This window comes from Xyrauchen texanus, chromosome 13 (genome assembly GCF_025860055.1).
Source record: "Xyrauchen texanus isolate HMW12.3.18 chromosome 13, RBS_HiC_50CHRs, whole genome shotgun sequence".
In the NCBI taxonomy this organism is placed as follows: domain Eukaryota; kingdom Metazoa; phylum Chordata; class Actinopteri; order Cypriniformes; family Catostomidae; genus Xyrauchen; species Xyrauchen texanus.
In genome coordinates, this window is record NC_068288.1 from 12753051 (window position 1) to 12778527 (window position 25477).

The 25477-nt window shown below is 41.5% G+C and overlaps 2 protein-coding genes across 3 annotated transcripts; both read left to right on the plus strand.

Moving 5' to 3' along the window:
* Window positions 1-59: 59 nt before the first annotated feature.
* Window positions 60-9887, plus strand: LOC127653868 (NADH-ubiquinone oxidoreductase 75 kDa subunit, mitochondrial-like). The gene is made up of 19 exons (XM_052140664.1): window positions 60-146; window positions 1432-1514; window positions 1678-1769; window positions 1858-1965; window positions 2097-2173; window positions 2387-2468; window positions 3470-3600; window positions 3805-3990; window positions 4123-4257; window positions 4327-4441; window positions 4552-4697; window positions 5366-5494; window positions 5582-5711; window positions 6052-6212; window positions 6414-6568; window positions 6683-6858; window positions 7007-7141; window positions 7229-7301; window positions 9514-9887. Exons 2-19 carry the CDS (start codon window positions 1436-1438, stop codon window positions 9603-9605), a joined length of 2202 nt encoding a protein of 733 aa, XP_051996624.1. The 5' UTR covers window positions 60-146; window positions 1432-1435; the 3' UTR covers window positions 9606-9887.
* Window positions 9888-10011: 124 nt separating this feature from the next.
* On the plus strand, window positions 10012-24518 carry LOC127653867 (INO80 complex subunit D-B-like). 2 transcript variants are annotated; one of them, XM_052140661.1, is made up of 10 exons: window positions 10012-11721; window positions 13007-13253; window positions 13350-14062; window positions 14858-14957; window positions 19372-19584; window positions 19686-19795; window positions 19939-20072; window positions 20164-20396; window positions 20472-20629; window positions 22383-24518. In XM_052140661.1, the coding sequence occupies exons 2-10, from the start codon at window positions 13036-13038 to the stop codon at window positions 23147-23149; spliced, it is 2646 nt and encodes an 881-aa protein (XP_051996621.1). In that variant the 5' UTR covers window positions 10012-11721; window positions 13007-13035; the 3' UTR covers window positions 23150-24518. The 2 variants fall into 2 exon arrangements, with proteins under 2 accessions (XP_051996621.1, XP_051996623.1); XM_052140663.1 differs by having other exon boundaries at window positions 10012-11415.
* The last annotated feature ends 959 nt before the right edge of the window (window positions 24519-25477 follow it).

The following is a 25477-nucleotide window of genomic DNA, read 5'->3' on the forward strand; positions in this document are numbered from 1 at the left end:
GCAAAAAAAAAAAGAAAACAAAACAAGCTAATATTTCAGACAGAGTTGAATCGCCTATTTCCGTCACCTTTACGGAATCAGCCGAGGACTCATTCACGAGTGAATCAACGGCGCTGTTCTGGTCTAGAAGGCCAAATAGCGTCAAGGTAAGATTTAGAGAATGCTTTTTATCGCAACTGAAGGGTAAAGCGAGCTTTGTGTGGAGGGTTATGTTGTGAATAACTGATGGCGTCATAATTTAATGAGGTGAATAGTTAAATTACAGTAACGTTCCCCCTGTCCTTGACCATAACGCTACTGTGCTATCCTGCTAATGTCAACAGCATCAGATTTGCACTGTTATTAAGTTCGTCTTTACTGTCGCATATATTGGTACCTTATTTCATGTCCAGTTCGTTTACAGATATTGCGCTTTATACCTTTCGTGGGTGTTCAAACATGCTGTTAATCCTGTTATAAAATCTCGTTTTGTAATCCTTGCCACAGGACATACAGTGGCATAGTCTGCCCTCTGCAGTGAATTGAATCTGTACGTCATTTATAAGATATATTATAATTTTGCATACCTAAGGTCCGATTATAACCCTTGCGTCAACTTACTTTCAAAGTTACTCAGAGGTCCTTGGAGGACAAAAATGTCTGCGTCACAAAACTGCCATAATATTATTATATATTAATATTATTTTCCACTTTCAATTAGGTCATTTTTTTAACCAACATCAGTCTTGATCATAACTACCACATATTAATACATTTTCAGGATCGTAACCCTTTAAATGTGTGAATGTTGTTTTTTACACACACACTCACACACACACACACGCACGCACACGCATGCATTTATTTCTCAAAACACACTCTGACATCCATACCAACACACCCACACAATTTTAGCTGCATCATTTATTTGGTTGGTCTGCATTGCTCTATAATACAGTAAACAGAAAATAGGGGGAAAGCATGTATTTGCTCCATAGGCTAAAATGAGAAAAATGGTGCGATCTGGTGAAAGATCTAAAAAAAATTACATTTTGAAGCCAGGGCTCTGGACTTGAAGCATAATAGAATTCATGAATTTATGGTTTAATGGCACTGGGATCAAATATTGCAGTTTTAATGGGGAAATTTTTTAGTGTAACTATTTTGGAACTGAGGTTGATTTAAAAAGATTCCCCAAAAAATACACACCTTTGGGAAAATGTATGCCATTGGCATCAACAACAACAAAAAAAAAAAACACACATTAAAAAGATAAAAATGTCCCTTAGGTTGCACAAGGGTTAAGTTATATTGTTACATTATGTCTTTGCAGAAATATTATGTTTTTATATTCATGGTATATTTATTCATAGTTGACTTAGATGCCATGCATTGAAACTGGTGATCAACATGTTACATATGCTTTTAATCACATGGCATTTCCTTCAATAGCAAAATGTTGCGATTGCCAGCAGTAAGTCGTGCCCTGGCTGGGGCGGCCCACTCCAAGTGCTCCATTGCCACCTCTAACAATGGTAATTACTCCATGCATTCATTTTAAATCTTTCAAAAGCAAGTGCAGTGCCCCTCTTTGCCCTAACACACAGCTATTTTTAGAGGTAGCTCAGTGTGATATTTGAAGTAAAGTCTTCTACAAATCATAATAATGCAGAACAACTGTATTGCTTTTCACAACAGTGCTAACCTCAGTCCGGGCCTCAAGCAATATGGTTGAAGTATTTGTAGATGGAAATCCTATCATGGTGGAATCAGGGACCACTGTACTACAGGTACTATGCTGTGGACTCTTTCTTTAGTAATTCTCTAAAATGACTGTGCATTTTATACAGTATATTGATGGATCCCAATTGTCTCCAGGCATGCGAGAAAGTTGGCGTGCAGATTCCTCGTTTCTGCTATCACGATCGGCTGTCAGTGGCAGGCAACTGCCGCATGTGTCTGGTGGAAATCGAGAGAGCGCCAAAGGTAACATGAAGCATTGATAGAAACTAGCATGCATTATGGATGGAAAACCGCTATTATATAATTGTTTGTTAACATAAACTTCTCATAAATGTTCTTATATGTTTGCATTGATTCTGTTTTTTCACTAACAGCCTGTAGCAGCGTGTGCGATGCCTGTCATGAAAGGGTGGAATATTCTGACCAACTCTGAGAAAACACGGAAGGCCAGGTTTGAATAGCTACTTTATTACTTAACGAAAACTTCACACAATTGTAGAGAAGGGCTTACACGTGTTTTTTAATTCATAACTATCTGAATTATTCTCATTTAATACTAGATTTTAGAAGTCTATTGGCTGTTTCCAGGTGTTATTGGAGACCGCATTGTGAACTGATATTGAATGTTTGCAGTAATTTGAATTTCTTGTCATGTTTCTGATAGAGAGGGAGTCATGGAGTTCCTTCTTTCCAACCACCCTCTTGACTGTCCAATCTGTGATCAAGGAGGAGAATGTGACCTCCAGGTAAACAAAAGCATAATTAATGGCAAACTTGGGGAGCTGGACTATTAACTAAAGTTGTCTGTACAGTACTTAAAGGAATATTCCGTGTTCAATACAAGTTGAGCTCAATCGACAGCATTTCTTGCATAATGTTGAATACCACAAAAATGTATTTTGGTTAATTCCTCTGTAAGGGGGTTACGATGGGCAAGGAGGAGGCGAGAACCAGCTTGTCAATATAAATCCTAATTTAATGAAAACTTAAACCAAAACACACAAACATAAACACACACATGACGGACATGCCCGTAATTCTCTCTCTCGCTCAAACTATCGTCACCGGCCGCCTTTATCCCTCGCGTGACCCATCAGTCCGATTGGGGACCGGGCGTGCGACATTCTAGCCCGGCCCCGCCCCCCTCCGCTCCACATCCTCCTTTTCTGTTAAAAACAAAAACAAATAAAAAAAACTGGGTTACAGTGAGGCACTTACAATAGAAGTGAATGGGGATGATTTATACTCACTGTTTCAAAAGTATAGCAACAAGACACAAACAATATGCACGTAAACATGATTTTAGTGTTAAAATCACGCACTAAACTTTTCTGAGTAAAGTTATAGCCAATTTTACAACTTCGTTGCCATGACGATGTAATGTCAACAAACCCTAAAATGACTAAAAATGATTTATACAACTTTACAGCTCAAATAATACATGAGTTTTAACAAAAGTGCTTTTATAAAACTATAAGTTTCACATTTCTGTCTTTAAACCCTCCAATAATTGCCCCCCCATTCACTTCCATTGTAAGTGCCTCACTGGAACCTTGATTTTTGATTTTTTTAAAGAAAAGGAGAAACTAGTTTAAATTAATTTTGTGGTAATCAATATTATGCCACAAATGCTGTCGATTGAGCTCTACTTCTATTGAACCCGGAATATTCCTTTAAAGGTGGAAATGGAATTCTCCTTAATAGAGTTACTTTTGAATGACCCTGATGGTGTGAACTGGGTTTGTAGGATCAGTCCATGATGTTTGGTGCAGACAGAAGTCGTTTCACAGAAGAGAAGAGAGCAGTGGAAGATAAGAACATTGGCCCACTCATCAAAACAATTATGACACGCTGCATACATTGCACACGTTGTGTACGGTGGGTCAGAGATCTGTTGTTCTCCAAACTATTCAGAATTCACGTAACATACATTCTTATGCTGCAGTTTTATTCTCAAGTCATCAGATTATTTACTTCTGGACCAAAACTTTTCAAGCTGTAACTATGAGTCCCTTTGCATGAAAAGCATCTGTTAGAATTGACTCTTTTTGACTGGCTTTTAACATCTTTGTTCCCTTACAGTTTTGCTAGTGAGGTTGCTGGGGTCGAGGATCTGGGAACCACAGGACGTGGTAACAGCATGCAGATTGGTACCTACGTAGAGAAGATGTTTATGTCTGAGATGTCTGGTAATGTGATTGACTTGTGTCCTGTTGGAGCGCTGACATCCAAACCGTACGCTTTCACTGCACGACCCTGGGAGACCAGGTACAATTCTGATAGATTTAGCTGGCATTGTGCACCATGTCCCTTATATTTATGTTTTTTTATGCCTTCTTTCAAATGTTTGGTTTCATCGGTGAATGTGGTTGTATTGCTTTAATGTGCATGTGTCTGCAGGAAAACTGAGTCTATTGATGTGCTGGATGCTGTGGGCTCTAATATTGTGGTGAGCACCAGGGGTGGTGAAGTCATGCGAATTTTGCCTCGAGTCAACGAGGACGTCAATGAAGAATGGATATCAGACAAGACCAGGTGAGTGCATGCGCTCTCAGCATTCTCTCTCTGTTCACACACATACTTAGTCTACTGCCTCTCTCTAAGGTTTGCATATGATGGGCTGAAGAGGCAGCGTCTGACCCAGCCCATGGTAAAGGATGCCAGTGGTCAGCTGGGAACTACCACCTGGGAGGATGTTCTTACACGTGTGGCTGGAGCAGTGAGTACCTGGTTATAATAATGTTATAAACTAGTCTTGCATGTATGTTTACAATGATAATTTTTAAAGTTTAATAGATCCATCTGACTGGCTGTATCTCGTGTTTGCAGCTTCAGGGAGTTCAGGGTTCTGAGATAGGAGCTATTGTTGGTGGGATGGTAGATGCTGAGGCACTGGTGGCTCTAAAGGACCTGCTGAACAGACTGAACAGTGAGACCCTCTGCACTGAGGAGATCTTCCCGATGGCTGGTGCCGGGTGGGTCCTATGAGATGAGACTGGCATACTTGCTGTCTTCATTTCCCTATCTGTTCCCTATCCCTGATTTGAATAATTAGTTAGTTACTAGAACTTTGAAGCTCCAAAAAGCACATAAAGGCAGCATGAAAGATATCTATACAACTCCAGTGGTTTAATCCATGTCTTCAGAAGTGATATGAAGTGAGAAACGGATAAATATTTAAGTCTTATCTTTTTTTTTTTTTACTATAAATTCGAATCCCTGACCAGTATATGCATGAAGAATGTACATTGCCAAAATCAAAAGAAGAATGTTTAAGTGAAAGTAGAGATTTATAGCAAAAAAATCTGAAATATTGATCTGTTTTTCATCACATTTATCATATTGCTTCTTAAGATATGGATTTAACAATGCAGTCTTATGGATTTTTTACATTTATGCTGCCTTTATGTGCTTTTTGGAGCTTCAAAGTTCTGGTAACCATTCACTTGCATTTAATAGGCCAGTGTTCTGCAGAAGAAAGAAAGCATGCGGGTTGAGTAAATGATGATAATTTACATTTTGGGGTGAACTATCCCTTTAAGCTTAATTCCAGAAGACTACTGTGTTTGAAGGCACTGCTTTCATGTTACTATTAGGTTTTTAAACATCATGTTGTATATATTTTGTTCCTCTGGCTCCTCAGAACCGACCTACGCTCCAATTACCTCTTAAACAGCCGTATCACTGGCATTGAGGAGTGTGACCTTCTCCTTCTGGTCGGCACAAACCCACGCTACGAGGCTCCTCTTTTCAATTCACGTGTCCGAAAGAGGTATAACCATTTCACACTCAAAATTTGTAAAGATGGTGACTGGATGTAATTTTATTTCACCCCATTGTTTTGTTTTTCTTTCTTCAGTTGGTTGCATAATGAGCTACGGGTGGCAATGGTGGGTCACAAGGTTGACCTGAGCTACACTTACGACCATCTGGGTGATTCTACACAAGTGCTGCAGGAGATTGCTGTGGGAACGCACCCTTTCTGCAAGGTAATTGTGTAGAAATGGAGCTCTAAAGCTTTGATCAGAAATTGTCCCTTACAGGAGTGGGTTATCATTGACGGATTAAAATGAATAATTTGTAGAGCAACCTCTCATTGGAACACACGACTATCATCCGACAACATTTTATCCAAGATAGAAACAATACTTGCATTTCTACCAATTTACACATTTCTTCCGTTTTATAGATTTTAACAGATGTATCGGCCACCCCTAGTCTCACATTGTCATATGATGTCAAAAAATTTCCCAAGCATCAATATGTTGGAATTCAGCAAATGTTCTGGAATTCGAGTCAATTAAAGTATGTTTGTTTTTCATGTTTCAGGTCTTGGCCCAGGCCAAGAAGCCTGCTGTAGTGGTGGGTAGCTCCAGTCTCCAAAGGGAGGATGGGGCAGCCATCTTTAATGCCGTGTCCACAATTGCTCAAAATGCTCTGGCCAGCAGTGGTGTTGAGGAGAGCTGGAAGGTTCTCAATGTGCTACACAGGTCAGTATGTCCTCCTTTGTGTAATGTCCCTTGTGCAAGTGTGTGTGTGTGTGTTTGCGCGCACATGTGGACTTTGGTTCGAGTATGATTTCTGTCTGCTTTTGGTGGATTCAGTAAAGTTCAACGATTTTATTATATGAAGTGTGTGTTGCCTCCCTACTGACCATTTTAAGAAAGCCTTGTGTGTGTGTGTGACCTCAGGGTGGCCAGTCAAGTGGCAGCCCTGGACTTGGGTTACAAGCCTGGTGTTGAGGCCATCCGGAAGAACCCTCCAAAAGTGCTGTTTCTCCTAGGAGCTGATTCTGGTTGCATCACCAGAGCAGACTTGCCCAAAGATAGCTTTATTGTCTACCAGGGTCAGTAAAACATCTTTATGTATTTTGTCTTCTGTATCACAATGCAATGTTTTTAATGGTACATGGTTATAAATGTAAACTTTTGTGGGTTAATGGTACCACATGCTTCTCCAGGTCACCACGGAGACGTAGGTGCAACCATGGCTGATGTCATCTTGCCTGGTGCTGCATACACAGAGAAGTACGGCACATACGTCAACACAGAGGGCCGTACACAGCAAACCAGGGTGGCGGTCACTGCTCCCGGCATGGCACGTGAGGACTGGAAGGTTCTGCGTGCCATCTCTGAGGTACACACGCCGAAACCAATTGTTCTATAACAAAACTTTGCTTCATAATGTACACCTTACATTTGCTGAGGTCTGTTATGACTTGCAGTTAACTCAAGTAACAAGAGTGGGTTGCTCAGTACATATTCTCATCTTTGTGTGTGCTTAGTTGGCGGGAGTCACATTGCCATATGACACACTGGATGAGGTAAGGGGAAGGCTGGCAGAAGTCTCTCCTAACCTGGTAAGATATGATGACATAGAGGAGGCCAATTACTTCAAACAGGCCAATGAGCTTTCAAAGGTTAGTGTTCTATCTCTATATTACTGTTTTGTTTTTATTTTATGCCTTCACTTATTCAACAGTTCTGAAATGTATTTTTCTCCTCAGGCTGTGAATCAGTCATTGCTTGCAGCTCCTCTTGTCCCTCCTCAGCTCACAGTGAAGGATTTCTACATGACAGGTACAGTGCGTGCCTTTGCCAACATGACATTTTCTCTATAGACAAAAATGCGGGAGGTAGACTGACATATCGGTTCTATCGATTAATCGTGCCGATAGTTGCTTTTTTTGGAACTATTGTTTATCAACAAAATTCTATGCAGATAGGTTTTTTTAAAGTATCGGTTATTGTCAAATTCAATGCAAATAGGTTTTTTCCCTCGACAGGTACAGTGTGTGCCTTTGCCAACATGACATTTACTCTATAGATAAAATTGCGGGAGGCAGGAGATATATCGGTTTTACCGATAAATCTGTGCCAATAGATGCTGTTTTGGAACTATCGGTTATTGACTAAAATCAATGCAGAGAGTCGATTATTTTGTAAGACTCGGTTATTGGCAAAAAATCTTTGGGTGTTTTTTTTCTTTTTAAGTATCGGTTATCGGCAAAATCTATGCAGATAAATATTTTTTCCTAGACAGGTACAGCGCATGCCTTTGTCAACGTGACCAGGGCCACCGTTAAGGGGGGACAACTGAACCTTTTGTCCCGGGCTGGCTGGTTCCATATTGTAGAGAGCATCTAAACGAGTTCAGCGGGAGACGCGGATATAAATACGGAGACAGTGCACAACAGTGAATTCTGCCGGGCAGCGTAGGTTAATTGAAGAACTGTCCGCAACCCTAATAACAAAAATCAGTGCAGATAGTTGCGCTATTTGTAAGAATCGGTTATCAGCAAAAACTTGCAGATTTATTTATTTTTTTCTCTGTGCCTGGCGCTGGAGGGGTCTACAGTTAAAACGGCTTGGTTCTACAAGCCCCTGCAATTTCAAAATAAGAGTCTCTAGTGTGTTTCAAGCTTGTCAAGCAAGTCCTGCATTTTTTCTGGTTATTATTGGGATTTTGGTTGAACAATAAAATGCATCTGGGATTTTTTTCATTTGTGGACTCTTGTATCCTGTCATACTATGGAAAGAATAATCATTTTTTATCATTCTAGAAGTCGATTTTAAAAACTACCGGCCGATTAACCAGTTATGGGCCTTTCCCCACTACCTTAGTTATCGGTATTGCCAAAATCAACAATCAGTCAAACTTTAATAAAAATAATGTGCTACTGATAAAATTAATCTATATTAAAGGGGTCATGACATGGTTTTTTTTATTGTATTATTATGTTCCCTTAGGTGCAATTATAGTATTAATATATTTTTTTTTTAAGAAAAACTTTTAAAATCTAGTGATTTATGACCTTTTCCCACCCTGTTTCTCATCCTCTGATTCAAACAGTCTGTTTTGGGGGCGTTTTCCATTTAAGACTTCAGTGTTAACGCCCACTGTTATGATTGGCTAACGTCAGTGCCTATGTATCAATTATTGACGCTCCCAGCCAGAACAATATGCAAGTAAACTAAGTAAAAACACTGTGATTATTCATAATGAATGAAATTGCGCTTTAAAAAGTAGTTTAAAGTTTAAAATAGATTACTTACAGTTTGCGTCGTCGTTGTTCCCAGAATAGTCGGCACGGACTTATCTTTGAGCAACAGTTTTCTGGCAAAGCCAGCATCATATTGAGATTTGTTCTCAAAACAGTCATCCTTAAAATGTACAGAACAAACGCTTAAGTTAACACTGCCGTGACTGGATCGTCCGCAAAAAATAAACTGCATCCATTTTTCCCTGACGCCTGGATCTTTCGGCAGCTTATTCAGAGGTTTTGTTTGACCACAGCCAGGAACAGCACATCTGTGTGGCATCGTAATTTTCCTGTGCACAAGTAGTCTCTGTCAGAGCTCGCTGTCCATCGACTGAACACTTGTGAGGCGACGGCGATACTGAAATGAGCGTAGTTGTCTTGGCGCTTAAATCGTAGTTATCTTGTGCTGGAGGCGGTCATATGCAAACGCTGTTACGTCACTTCTAACCGACACGTCACTTCTAACCATGAATCCAGAACGAGCTGTATTTTGAGTTTGATTAAATAAATGATTCGTTTAGAATGGGGAGGACGTCTTAAAATATTAAACTTGCAGGACGTTTTAATGATACAAAGACCTCTTATATACCAAAAGATCAAGGCAAATTTGGTTTCTCATGTCATGACCCCTTTAATATGTTGATTTCGTGAGTTGTATTTGTCCTTATGAATGAGTAGAATGCTGTAACCAAGTGTGTGTGTCTTTGAACCTGTCATTTACTATTCCTTTCTGTTGTCTGTCTCTACAGACCCTATCAGCAGAGCCTCTCAGACCATGGCCAAATGTGTGAAGGCTGTGACCGAGGGAGCGGCAGCAGTTGATGAGCCCTCCATTTGTTAAAAACTCTTACAAACACACCAATCTGTCCATAGTAACACACACTGCACAGTCATCACATACATGTTGAAACTTAGCTCGGGATTTCATCATACTGTACCGTTTGTCTCTAGCATCTTACATTGACTAAAGCAGAGCAGTAAACATGTGTGAAATTGATCTTGCTCATATTTAAATATGCTTTATAGGGTGTTGTACAGCTTTCATTCCCATTTTAAGGCAGATGGAGGTCTGCTTTGTTATGGAAAGCTCTTATGATAAATAAAAAAATGTATTGGATCAATATACTATTGTCACCATTCCCATCTCTGGTCCAGATGATTAAAAACAATGGCATAGTAGAAACCCCAATGTTGTTTTGGTTCATTTGAAAGTTAGGATGGAAGGGTACAGAACTGTGCTCTCTAAAACAGGCATCTAATTTGTTTTAACCATTTCATTTATAATGCTGGATTGATTACAACAGTTTTAACTTGCTCTAAAATGATGGTATAAAATTATATAAAAATGCTAAAAGGTAACTTCACTACTTTAAACTGTGCCAGTTGTTGGGGAAAAGAGGTTGGCATTTTATTTACCGTGTATAGCTCTTAAATGGCTAACTAATGGGATTATAATTAGATTTACTACTACTACTAGATTTGCTTGATCAAATCATTTCCCTGCCTTGGAGTCTGTATCGCCTTTGCATAGATGTTTTACAACTATGTCATATTTAGGATCATTCTGACATCACTGAAGAGGGTGGATATGGGGCAACATCATTCATACTTTTGAAATAGCTTTACACCCACTAACACCTGCTTCCCAGCAAGCCTTCGAGTTTATATCACAAGCTTTGTTGCCTTGATAACATTTACCATTAGAAGTGATGGGAAAATATGACAGGAAAAAATCTTTGCATGTATGATCTGAATCTGAACTTGATGTCATTCCATATGGAGTTATATATGTGCCACAATTCTGCAAGATGAAATTGAGCCCCCACAAAAAAAATATTTTGAACACGCAAGATGATATTTTGAGTGCACATAGTTAATTGGAACGCACCAGATATTTTGAGGGCAAAACATTTTCTGCACGTGCAAGATGAAATTAAGCGCACAAAATTATTTTGAATGTGCAAGTTGATATTTTGAGTGCAAAAAAAAAAATTCTGCATGCCCAAGATGATATCTTAAGTGCACAAAATTTTATTTTACACTTGAACTCTTGGAAGTTTTGTATAGCAATGTATCTTCTTTCAAAGATAAATTAATTTTGACCAAACGAAAATCAATTTTGCACTAGAATAAAAGTTTACTTGAATGGGAATTTGTGAATTTAGAATTCTTACATTTTGCCTTCTCCTACCAACTCTGCCTGCAAAATACCTTTATATAATCTTGCGCATGTTGAAAACATTTTGGTCAAAATATAATTGTGCGCGCGCAGAATTATGGCACTAATATAACTCCACATTTCCAGGCATGGCTGAAACGCGTGAGAGGAGGCTGTCGAAAAAAAAAAACCCTGAAGAAAAGACTTTGTGGGAGATCTCCTTAAACTTGAACTCAATGGCAGCGGTTTAAATTAAACTTCACGCTGCTCTGAACACTTAAGACAGACGGACACTCAAATGTTCCCTCTACATTCTGTCTGCACCCCCTGTCACCTTCCTAAAAGCCGACAATGAACATACAAAGTTGAATTCCAAAATGGTTGCAGAGGTTGTTGTTGCACTGTTAACTGTTGTCATGTCCCCCCAGTGCCTGTAGTTGTGCTGTAAGAAGCCTCGCATCCGATGACAAAACCAACACCCCCTTCTCCTTGTGTACGGCTAGTTTTATTTCAATAACCGACAAAGATATGTCAGTTGGTTTCGTATAAAATTAATCGCGCTCGTGAAAACACAACATCTGCTAGCGTAAAGTGGAAACGTACAGGCGGAATATCTCCGTTGAGAGTAATAGCCGTCGACCGTACGAGAGGATCAGCTTAGCTTGTCTAGCGATCGGGGCATGTGCGGCTGACGGGAAGCACCGGACTCAAGTAAAAGCGCAAGCCGCTTATCACGCACGGCAAGGCGGGTGCATCGTTACCCGACTTGCGGGGATTCAGGAGGTTTCACAGGCCAACGGTAACTACGAATTGCGCACAAATAAATGTATATTTGTCATTCAAATTTGCCCCTGATATTGGATTTTAATAGTTATATTATAACCATAAAAAAAGCACCCAAATAATGCAATTTATCAATAAATATTAAACGCAAAACTTTCAAATGTCTCCGGACGTCGATGACGCGTGTTTTCGTTTGACAGGTATTTACCTCAGTATCAATCCCGAATGTCTCGCACTTGTATAAACATTTTCGACGACCGTTAAAATGTTGCAAAATACATTCCAGATATTTGTGTGACGCAACAAAGGAACCTTTCCATCTATTGTCTCCGCTGGTCTAGTTTCGAACGTATCTTTTGTTGCAAAATAATTCAATTGTTGCTACAGGCGCTACAACCAACTTGCTCAATCCTTGCCTCAAAAGTAACTGATAGTGCTGCCCAAGTACATGATAGTGCAGTAGGCGGGTTGTCCACCGTCCCCTTGCGTTTTCAAAGTTGCTTTACATGTCATACGTATTGTACACTATGACCAAGCACTTATGATTTAGTAGTGCTTCACTTGCTCAAAGCTCTGTTTACAACAGCTTTTCTCTCTATTTTCCTTGATTGTTTGAAACGGTTGCTACTTTAACCTTTGCCTGTCACTTTAATATTAATGCTTTGTGCTGTTTATGCTGAGCACCTAGATGTATCATTTTATAAGTGCTCTGAAATACAGAGTTCAGATTGTTTGGTGTTAAATGTGGCTGCAACAAATATTCAAAGCTACTTTAAAAGAAGTGTCCCTTCACTTGGGGATAAGCAAGCATGTCATTAAAATATTAATGGTTTATAATAGTTGTATGGTTGTCTCGGCATGTGTGTGTATATATATATATATATACCCTTGAAAAATGACTAAGAAAGAGTGTAATAATAATTTTAGAGTTTTGATTTCCATGCTCTTCAAATGTCAAAAATCATAATGTCTTTCCACAATCGGCTCAGGGCAGTTTAGGGGAGCTGTTGGGTCAATTGGAAATGTTTGTACTCGAGAGTAGTGGAATTAATTTGACAATGAAAGCATAAAGTGCTCTTACAAGAGATGTTAAAGAAAAAATCCTGGAACCCAGAATGTTATATAAATGTTGGACTCTCATTTTCAGAAAATTGCATCCTGCAGTTATTAAAATAACTAAAAAATAATATCTCTTCTTACTATGTCTTATTAGTTGTTGTCTCTATAAGAGACAAATCTGACCCTACATTGGATAGTTGCGATATGATCACTTCATGTCACTTGTTTTTTTGTTTTTCCAGCTGATGTTTCTGAGAGTTCCAGCCCTGGGATGTATGAAGGCAAACACATCCACTACTCGGAGGTGGACCACAAGCCTCTGTGTTCATACAGTCCAAAGCTTTGCAAGCAACGCAGACTCAATGGTTACGCTTTCTGTATCCGCCATGTACTTGAGGACCAAAGTGCCCCTTTTCGGCAGTGTGAATATGTAGCCAAGTACAATAGCCAGCGCTGCACCAACCCAATACCCAAGGCTCACGACCGCAAGTACGTTTCTATGAAAATAATGAGTGCACATTTAGAGTACGAAAATTAGTTCTGTGTGGGGTCTCAACATAGTCTGCTTTTGTGCCCTATCTTTAGGTATTGTAACAGTCACCTTCAGGTAATGGGTGTCCTTCCCAAGAAGGAGCGAAAGAAAAAACAAGATACAATAGAGTCTTTGGCCCTCAACATTACGGTTCCATCCCTGGCTCTGAAGACCCACAATGGGCTTGACCATTTATCCCCATTCCCACCACCCTCCCTGGCTTGTCTGCTCCCCTCAGATCCCTTTGCCTTTTACAGGGAGGAACATTTTTTAAAAGCAAGTGACACATTCCTGAAGAAACCCCAAGAAAACCAAACTCTGAATCATAAGCAGAAACAGCAAGATCACAGTGTGGACCCGGCTTCTCTTTCATCAACCCCCGTACGTTCTTGTCTCCCCCCTCCACAGATTAGAAGAACCACACAAACACTTTTCGTTCCCTCCTCCCCTTGCACACCAACCCTACAAACCTCCAAACTGCAGTCAGGTTCATTATTCAAAACCTCATCACCTCTTCAGGCCAGCCATCAGGGCTCGGCAGAACCGACTCCAACTGACCACAAAACGAATCTAAACCTCAGTCATGCCTTTGACAAAAAGGTTGTCCCTGCTGCTTCAGGGGTGCCAAGTAGCCATGAAGACATGCATAGAAATGTAATACAAATGCATTCAGTTGCCATGCAAAAACAAGCTCCATGTTTGAGGCAGTTCTATAGATTGATGGACCAGCACAAGAGGAGATACCAAGACCTGAACCCACATTTAGGTATGTACACTGTAAAAAAAAAAATTAAATGACATTTTATCCAGCTTATGTATTTTTTTGGAGTCACTAGGAAATGTTAATTATTTTCATCTATATAAAAACACATGTTAGACCAATAATAGTCCCCTAAATGTTAACACAGCTAGCCTAACGGAGTTGTCTGAATGAACAATTTCATATTGAACAAAGTTGCTGATTTGCGAGTCCACTGCATGCATTGCGCGGTTAGTGTGTTATAGGCGTGCTTATTGCTGTTTGCTGACTGTATTTATGCTGTTGTTTTTTGTTGCCACTGTTAGTTAATTGTTTTGTGGTGATGTTAAGATCTCAACTTTTAACTTAATGAGTTTTGCTGATTGTCACCGTTATTGAGGTTTGTGTGTTAAGTATTGTGGTCTATTATATGTCAAACAATTGTACGTACTGTCTTGCCTTGCAAGCCATACCTTTCGCCAGTCAAAGAATGCAGATAACTTCATATAAGAGTCATTTAATACCATATATAAGACGACAAAATGAAAGTCGTCATATTTTGAATTGATAGTTGGCTGAATAAGAAATGAGTAGTTCTCTCAACAAGAATTTATGCATTTAGTCAACAAACAGATTCAAATGGACTAAACCAAGCAATGTAACCGAGAACAATTAGTAAAACGGTTGTTAAGAGAACTCAAAAATCTTACTGCATCATGTTGCTCAACAATTCCCTTTTCACAGTGTAATGTAACCTGTGATTTGGTCGTGCAAGAGTAACTTTAACATTAGTTTCCATCACATACGTGGCTTGTGTTCTAGGGCTTGACTGGTCAGAAGACAGTGAAGAGGAGGATGGAGACTTGGGGAAACAAGTGTCATATCAATGCCAGAGACTACACGAGAAGCACTTTGACGAGAGGTACAGCCAACCATTATTCCAATGATTATCAATGCCACAAATATTAACACACATGATTAACTCTGACTGGTCAATAGAGCACAACAGTCTGGTTCCAGAAGTAAAAATCGGATACATTTTCTCCATAGTGTAATTGATATTTAACAGTAACTTATAAACCTTTACAAACAGACCTATAGTGAGCTCAAAGATGGTAAATCATTGGCATATACTTCTGTTGAATCCACCAGTCCATGATAGTTGATCTATATTTAAAAGAAAATTGTCTTACTTTACAAATGTTAAAATTGATGGTGAAGAACTACATTACCCATTAAGGTAATTATAGTTAACTGAAAATAAAACTAGAACTGAAACTAAATTCCAAAAAGGAAATTAAAACAAATGTCTAAACTATCATGCATTGCTTAAAAACGAATTTAATTGACAATTTGTTTACAGTGTGTGTGTGTGTGTGTGTGTGTGTGTGTGTGTGTGCCCATATTCAATTATGTTCTCAATGTTTCAAGATAAATGGATTAAGGCTGATTTTTACTTCTGCGTCGATCCTACGATGTAGCCTGCTGTGCACCTCTTCAAAAATGTAACTTTGCGTTGCGCCAACGGAGACCACAACAGATGTGTTTGGCCCACTTTAACCAAAAACAGCCCCCCAGGATGATAACAAGGAAGTCTGAGGTAGCGCCACATTTTATCCAAGATTATTTTAAAGAGCACCTATTATGGTTTTTCAAATATTCCCTTTCATGTAGTGTGTTAAATATTGGTTTGTGAATATAAAAAAGTCTGCAAAGTTTCAAAAATCAAAGTGCAGGACAAATGTCGTTATTGACTCCCAAAAGAAAGAACCGAATCTGAACACCTGAAACGAGTCGTTAGTAATTCCAGACTTACTTCCTGTACTAACCTGCATAATTTGGTAACAAAAAACCCGCCTCTGGTCTTCATTGGCTGCTCGCGAACAGCTTTGACTCGCCCTCAAACACTACACTAAGCGGTAGACCAATCACAACAGACTGGGACATCTGACCAATCAGAGCAGAGTATGCTCTCTGAAAGGAGGAGTTTAGAGTGAATCCTTTAGAACGGATCATTGAACGAGTCGTTTCTGACACTGGGAAAAAAATGGTAATGCAGCAATTTAAATTATGAGCAAATTAAAGTGTTTTTTGACCTTGTATGCATGTAAATCTATTGTATGAGACCTTTAAAACAAAATTAGTCATATTTCAAAACCATAATAGGTGCTTGTAACACTGTTAAAGGATGGGCAAGGAGGAGGCGAGAACCGGCTTGTCAATATAAATAATATTTAATGAAAACTCAAAAGCATAAACAAACACACACATGACGGACATGCCTGTAATTCTCTCTCTCTCGAACCATCGTCACCGGCCGCCTTTATCCCTCGCGCGCCTCATCAAGCCGATTGGGGACCGGGCTCGCGATATTCCGACCCGGCCCCGCCCCCTCCGCTCCACACTCCTCCCGGCGTTACCTCAGGCCGGGGTGCCACCGGCATGACGTACACCCCCCCCATCCCCGGGGCGGGGTGTATCTTGCGTCCCGCGTGGTCATCCCCGCCTTCCTCGCCCTGGGAGGAGACAGGAGGGGAAGAAAACAACAACAAAAAAAATAGGCGAGGGAAAAGGCCAACACGGTGCAAAAGAGAGAGAGAGAAAAAGCTCACTCACCGGTTCTCTGATGTACCGTCGCGTGGTCCTCGAACACTCCTCCACACTCAGGCGGACGACAGCCGCTCCAACCCCGGGCGAACCAGAGTGAAAACTTCGACCCCCAGCGGGCAGAACGCGCCTCCGCTTTTCTGGCAGCAAATGGGGACACTCCTCCACCCCTGGCAGCGGCCCTACTGCTCTGGGCGGTCGGAGAGTTTCTTCCCTCCTCCCCTCGCGGACGGAGGTCTCCCTCGACCCCTCCGCGTCTCTGGGGACGGCAGGGCACTCCTCCACCCCTGGCAGCGGCTCCCTCGCTCCAGGCGGTCGGGGTATCCAGTCCCCACTTGCCCCACTGACGACGGCCGTTCCCCCGTATCTGGGCGGTCGGGGTACTCCGTCACCCGGCAGATGGCAGCGGCGCTCCCCAGGGTGGACGGCAGTGTCGAGGACTCTGCGACGGGCATCCCTCCTCCTTCCCGGGCTTCGGCACCAATGTAACACCGTTAAAGGATGGGCAAGGAGGAGGCGAGAACCGGCTTGTCAACATAAATTATATTTAATGAAAACTTAAACCAAAAGCATAAACAAACACACACATGACGGACATGCCTGTAATTCTCTCTCTCTCGAACCATCGTCACCGGCCGCCTTTATCCCTCGCGCGCCTCATCAAGCCGATTGGGGACCGGGCTCGCGATATTCCGACCCGGCCCCGCCCCCTCCGCTCCACACTCCTCCCGGCGTTACCTCAGGCCGGGGTGCCACCGGCATGACGTACACCCCCCCCATCCCCGGGGCGGGGTGTATCTTGCGTCCCGCGTGGTCATCCCCGCCTTCCTCGCCCTGGGAGGAGACAGGAGGGAAGAAAACAACAACAAAAAAAATTGGCGAGGGAAAAGGCCAACACGGTGCAAAAGAGAGAGAGAGAAAAAGCTCACTCACCGGTTCTCTGATGTACCGTCGCGTGGTCCTCGAACACTCCTCCACACTCAGGCGGACGACAGCCGCTCCAACCCCAGGCGAACCAGAGTGAAAACTTCGACCCCCAGCGGGCAGAACGCGCCTCCGCTTTTCTGGCAGCAAATGGGGACACTCCTCCACCCCTGGCAGCGGCCCTACTGCTCTGGGCGGTCGGAGAGTTTCTTCCCTCCTCCCCTCGCGGACGGAGGTCTCCCTCGACCCCTCCGCGTCTCTGGGGACGGCAGGACACTCCCTCGCTCCAGGCGGTCGGGGTATCCAGTCCCCACTTGCCCCACTGACGACGGCCGTTCCCCCGTATCCGGGCGGTCGGGGTACTCCGTCACCCGGCAGATGGCAGCGGCGCTCCCCAGGGTGGACGGCAGTGTCGAGGACTCTGCGACGGGCATCCCTCCTCCTTCCCGGGCTTCGGCACCAATGTAACACCGTTAAAGGATGGGCAAGGAGGAGGCGAGAACCGGCTTGTCAACATAAATTATATTTAATGAAAACTTAAACCAAAAGCATAAACAAACACACACGACGGACATGCCCGTAATTCTCTCTCTCTCAAACCATCGTCACCGGCCGTGATATTCCGACCCGGCCCCGCCCCCCTCCGCTCCACAGTGCTCTTTAACATTAAAATTATTTAACATTACACAAAGTTGTCCCTTGCCAAGTCATTTACTCATCTGTGTTGAAATCCACTAATCAGAGGATCGCCGCAAACAAAGTGCGCCATATGAGTTCTGCAGCGACTGCCCACTTCCATGACGCAACATCGGTCTCTTTACACTTTCAAACTACTGATTTATTTGTAGAAATCTGAATATTGTCTAGTATACTTAAAATGTATTCTACAGTATATTCCTAATCGACACCTTAAAATCAATCATTTTTAGATTTACATGCAATTGTGGAAAATTGTTACTCTATAACAATGATCTACACAGACGGTTTTGCTGTTACGTGCCGTCTCAGTGTTCACATGTGCATCTTCCCGTGAACGTAGATGGGAAGGAATAAGGTGGCGAATGCCACGACTGGCCCCCCCCCTGGAAGTTCGGGGTGGCCCCCCTGCTACCACGGGCCCTGATGGTAAGCCTGTGCATTAAACCGGCCCTGATAGTGACTCCTGAACTGTATAATTGACCATTATCACAGGTGGCAGATTTTACACATAGCTGTGCTAGTTTCATGTCTTTTGTATCATTAAGTGATCTCATTCTTCTCTGATAACAAGATCATTTAAACTCAAATCAATATTTAATGTCCATTTACTGATTTATTTGGTTAGTACCCTTGAGAAAGGCCATAAAATGTACAGCCAGCCATGTTTACACATCAGTGCCTATACAGTATTCATCAACTTGGTTGGGGCGTTGTTACTTGTTTCACTCGCGCACGGGTTAGTGATTGACATAAAGTAGTCTTAAAGGTAAAGTATCAAAAACGGAGAGATAACAACAACTGTTGTTACTGGTGTAAGCAACCTTGATTAACATAGTGAAATCCATGTGCCAAATATTTTGCTTCTGTGATTATTTTATTTATTTATTTATGCATTTGGCAGACGCTTTTATCCAAAGAGACTTACAGGGACAATCCCCCTGGAGCAACCTGGAGTTAAGTGCCTTACTCAAGGACACAATGGTGGTGACTGTGGGGTTCGAACCAGTGTCCTTCTGATTACCTGATTACCAGTTATGTGCTTAGACCACTACACCACCACCACTCCATGGTTTATTTGACATGGCTGACATTTGACTGTCTTGCAGTGCCAGCAGTTCCCGTTCTGAGCGTTTGGCCGGCTTCTGCTCTTACCTGAGACAAAAACACGGGCACCTTTGCAGAGAGCAAAGGAGTCACAGGAGAGAGAGGAGATCCCAGCATGCCCTTCGTAAATCCCTGTTGCGGGCTGCAAAAGAGGAACCTCATCACACTGCACAGCTTATTCAGGAACAACATAAAGAGACCTCCACACACTCCAGGTAAAAAACACGCACTCACAAATGTAGAGTAATGCATTGCATAGCATCCAGTACTTGAGTCAGAAGTAAATGCGTGCTTCTATATGTGTTTGACTCCACAGCACTGCAGTACCATTGGCTGGAGTTGCAGAATCAGGGGTGTGTTTGGCTGTCGTGAAAGGTGGAGAGTGCCGAAATTCAGCCTTACCTTTCACCAGGCACTGCTTTCAGCGTATCCTCTCAAAGTTTACTGTGGACATTCTTTAATTTAGTCAAACATCTCAGCTGTACACATGAAACAGCAGTTTGTCGATTGACTGCTTTAGCTTCATGATTGTCTGCACTTCCTGTGATGTGTCCTTAATCGCACTTTAGATATCCTTCAGAACCGTTCTCAGCAGCTGTTTTCAAGCTGCACCGCTCGTTTCGCAGATGGAGCTCAGTGTTCCATTCCCGTCTTTGACATCACACATCAGACTCCTCTTTGTGATGAGCACGCCAAGAAAATGGTGAGACTGTTTCATTGCATTAAACACCATTTTTGTTTTAGGAATTATATTGACAGGGTCACTAACCTGGCGCTGATGTTACTGTGAGCAGGACAGTTTCCTCCGAGGCGATATTAGCCGTAGAACATACCACCACCACCAGCAGATTCAGCGACACAGGCCGCTGAAGAAAGCCAAACCTCCGGCCCTCAGTAAAAAGCATAAGAAGAAAGGCAAGAGAGGTACATCACGACGCCCTCAGAAACCCATTCCCCCCGCACTGCCCCAGGGCAACCTGGGCATGCCTTCCATCCTGTGCCTGCCCACACAGCCCTCTGGCATAAGGTGAGAGTCTAGAGTGCATGCGAAGATGTAAATGTGTGAGTTTATATGCGCACTCATCATCTTTGTTGTATTTAGGAGCCCTTTAACTCCTGATCTAAGTGCAGATGAATTTCCCGATGACATCACCAATGACATCAGTGACATTCCACATGACCTGGAGTTGAATCAGGAGGATTTCTCAGATGTTCTCCCTCGACTCCCGGATGACCTGCAGGACTTTGATATTTTTGAAGGTAAAAGTGCTATAATTTTAGGAATGTTCTGGGTTCAATACAAGCTCAATCAACACCATTTGTGGTATGATTACTGCAAAAAATGATTTGCATAATGTTTGTCTTGTGGCTATACTTTTGAAAAAGTGTTTATTTGAATGTTTATGAAGTGGCCCCATTCACTTCCATTAAAAGCGCCTTACTGTAACTGTGATTCATTTTAAATGTGGGACGTGTCAAATTATTATTTTTTAATTTTTTTTAACTTTTGTGGTATTCAACAGTATGCCACAAATTATGTTGATTGAACTTAACTTGTATTGAACCCGGAACATTCCTTGCTAGGGGTTTTCAAACGTTTTGATGCCAAGGACCCCCAAATTTGATGATCCCCTTATGTGAGAAAATTTGTAAACATGATATTATAATTAATTGGCTTTTATATTGTCATTGACCTAAATGTAAAATAAATTGCTAAAATCTCAGTTTCAATATTTTGATTAATTGTAAAAAGCTCCATATGAATTAATTTGTTAAAGTATAAAACAAACAACAAATATTGTTTATAGTAATGGTAGATTACAACCATTATTTTTCTTTTTTTCTTTGCTGCCCCTTGGGGGGTCCCCAGACCCCAGTTTGAACCTGTGCTTTAAGCAATAAGGGTTGAGAGCCCGTACTATACTGGGAATGTAGTCATGACTAAAGGGCATTCAATTAGTAACTACATAATAAAAATATTAAGAACACGATTTATATTAAAACATTTGATTTAGCAAATTCATTGAAGGGACAGTTCACCCAAAAATTAACATTCTCTCATCATTTACTCACCCTCATGCCATCCCAGATGAGTATCTTTATATAGACTTTATTTCTTCAGCAAAACCCAAAACACTATTTTTAGAAAAATATCTCATCTCAGTCGGTCCTTAAAATGCAAGTGGATGGTGACCAGACATTTGAAGCTCAACAAATCACAGACAATCATCATAAACATCATCCATACGACTCCAGCTGTTAAATGAATGTCTTCTAAAGCAAAACGATTGCTTTTGGTGTGAAAAAGATCAATGTTTAATTATATTTTAACTATAAAGCTGGTAAGCTTCACGAGAGCATTGAGTTCAAGTGGTCTCTCCTGTGATGTATTTGCGTTTGCACGTTACAGACCTAAACTCGTGTTTTTGAGAAAAACACCATTGTGGCTTCGTATCGCTTTAGAAGACAGTAACCGCTGGAGCCGTATGGATGACCTTTATGCTGAGTTTAAAGCTTTAAATGTCTGATCGTGATCCACTTGCATTTTACGGACCTACTGAGCTGAGATATTCTTCAAATGTGTTCTGGTGAAGAAAGAAAGTCAGACACATCTAGGATGCATTTCATTTTTGGTGAACTAACCCTTCAAGTGCCATCCTTTCGCCAGAAGTTATAATCTCTGACATAGTACGGTTAACTGATTGCCTCTGTGGGTGCTGTGCAGTGATGTACACAGAAGTGTGTAGTATATTGTATATTTTAGCATGGCTTGAATGCCGTATTGACCAATCAGCATCCAAGACCGAAACTCGCCATTTTATAATGCTTAGTTTTTGTTGTCCGTTCCGCTCTCATTGCTTTTTCTTGTAATTGTATTGTAATTATTCATTTTCTTTCGACTTTTCATCTTTCTTGTGAAATACACAGGCTGTGTATGGAGTTTTATTTAATATCTGCATATAGAAATGACAGTACGGTTAGAATCTTTATTCATATTTGTTTTATTGTATAGGTAAGAATAGTGAGCTGTTGCCTACGTCTGAGGAAGCCGAGGAGCTGGTTCGCGTTCTGCAGGCCATGAGCTCTTACCCCGAATCCCTTGCATGTCTTAGTGGAATGGCTGAGCTTTGTCCTGTGGAAGGAGTAGATTGTCGTAGCATGCCGGGGGGAGTTGTGGATCTACTCAGTGCCCGGCTCTCTGCTGAGACTCTTTCCAGCCTGGAGCTGGACCCCAGTCTGCTCCCCACCTCTGAGGATGCTTTTCCCCCATCACCTCCATCACCACAACCCCCTCTCACTCCCCCGTCCTCTGTGGGCCATCTCACAGACAGCACATACCCAAAGAGGCAACCTCATCTCCTTGTTAAGATGGATGATGCAATCACAGCAGATCTTGGCGGTCTGCCTCTTGACAAAGATGAGGACATCTCTCATGGCTCCTGGGGCGTTCTCACCCTTCCCCTTAGTGACTCCTCCCAATTTCACAGCCTTTTTGCCTCGGACGGCCTGCTGATGTCCACAGCCTTTTCAACACCTCTGACCCCCGTGCCCTCAGCCCCCTGTCAACCCAGTCTGGCCCTCTCTGCTTTGCCTCAGAGCAACCAGACTGTCCTGGTCACTCGCTCAACACCTGCATCCTCCCCCTCGTCACCAATGCCGGAGCTCCTCTCCCCCACCCGAAGCAAGCACCTTCTCCCCCCACTTTTCAACCACTGTGGGATCCCAGCAGACTTACAGCCGCACCACAGTACACCTGCACCCCCAATGGACCAGGCCTGAATTGCAGGCAGAACCAATTTTCCAATTATTTGCAACAGTATTCAGGGAACGTGTTGCAGGTGAATTTCTTTTCTTTCCAAATGTCAGGGTCATTTTGTCTGTCGTCTCAGTCCATCAACCTTCATGCATCGAGAACATCAAGCAATAAATTTCCCCGTCTGCTTAAAATAGTTGCTTATTCTACAGCAAACAGATAACTAGATGGATTTTAGCCATTGATATCACTTGTATCCTTAAATGCATATTTAATATATTTATAGAGTAGCAGTCTGCACAACTAGTTTTATCGATGAGTGAAAATGTTTGGTAACTGGTGAAAATGTGGTTCTTGTTTAGAGATAACTGGGTTTGTTAGTGGCAAAGGGGACAGGTGTCATGGTCGTATCGCTATATTGTCCCGTGTGTTGATAAAAAAGCTCAGTTTTGGCAGATGGTGTTTCTGCTTTTAGTAGCCATTAAAAACGGGGTCTTGCTCGGTGTAAGTGCCTGCCATAAAAGCGATGTAACACCTAATCAGTGTATTGCAAATCAACAAAACACGACACATTGCATTGTCACTTACTAAAAACCTGTAAATGCACAAAATGGCACTCCCGAACTCATGAAACATGGCATTTACATCAAGAGTCCCCAATTTTGACTTCATGTAGGTAATAGACGTTACCGTAAAGTTACTTGAGGGTATTAAACTTGTGAGTGTTTGATGTGCTCCTGTGTAAGGCCTTTAGCTGCAGTGATAGCAGTTGTGGGAAATAATTGGTGTAAAGCTATAGTCAGTTACACTTGTCTTGGCTTTTAAAGAGAGTAGTTTTGACGCCTTTACCCTCGTGTCATGCCAAGTCTACGTTTGTATTTTCACCTTGTACTTTGCAGATGCTTTCTTACCAAAGCGACTTACAAGAAAGCCTCTTTTTAGTCCACATAAGACAAATATGTATTATCTAATTGAATCATTATACTGTTATTATGTTTGGGCAATTTAGCTTTTAAAGGGAACAGTGAACGTTTAATAATGATTATTAAACAATAATGAGAATTGAGGTTTGGGTAGACTTGGTGTTGTACCAGATAATGCTGCTTTTACCAACAGGCATACTTGCAGATGATTTCCTTGCACACCGAGGGTCTACTCATATACTTTTTATACATGTATTCACTGAATGTATCAAGTCAACAAAAAAAAGTTTATTATAATCAACTCAAATGTTATGGTCCTCTTCTTTGTTCAAGGTATTTTTATGTATTGACATGTTTAATTTTGTTACTTAAGTGCTTGGATGTGGGCGTGTGTGTGTAAGAGATTATATTTGTTTTATTTGAAATGTGTGAAATAAAACTGCTATGACCACGACATTGTGAGCTCATTATTTCACTGTGCCGTCAACAGCAATTTGCAATTTTGGGTTGCAAAGAAAGCATTGTGAAAACACTTAAAAGCTTAAAAGTTCGATTACACTTCCTATAGCGCCATCTAGCGCTCTGTGCATGCGTCAAACACTAGGATGTGTAATCGAGCTTTAAATCATGATCTTGCCTAGAGACATCAATGGCAAGATGTACAGTGAAAATGGAGTTATATTCTGGTCTGTTCTCGCCCCAAAACCAACTGGATCCCTTCAGAAGACATGGATTAAACCACTGGAGTCTGATGGATTATGTTTATGCTGACTTAATCTGCGTTTAGGTGCTTCAAATTTCTGGTCACCATTCACTTGCATTGTCTTATATAATAATAATCTTCTAAAAGTCTTCAATTGTTTTCTGCTGTAGAAAGAAAGACTTGCACATTATTTTTGGGTGAACTCTACTTTAAAGCTAAAAACAGCTCCCAAAATTGTCATAAAATTAGTCTATATGAATTCTGTATCGTATTTCAAGTCTAAAGGGAAATGATCCCTGTTTAATGAACAGACTAAAATTAAAGCCGTTATTCACTCTCAACCCCTGATAACAGAGCACAGATCAAATATGGTGACACGTCAGTAATATCAAACCACATTGGTTGTTGGGTCACGAAATGCACAAGGTGTTATTGACATGTGCCATATTGGATTTGTGCTGTTTACAGGAGTTGATCAATGATTTGAGAGTGAAAACTTTAACTTGTTGTCAATATTGAAATACCTTCGACACTGTAAACCCAAATGTTGAAATTACTGGAAAACATATCATTGGAGTGATGGTGGCGTAGTGGTTAAAGCACTGTGCTGTTAATCAGAAGGTTGCAGGTTCTAACCCCACGGCCACAACCATTGTGTCCTTGAGCAAGGCACTTAACTCCAGGTTGCTCCAGGGGGATTGTCCCTGTAATAATTGGACTGTAAGTCG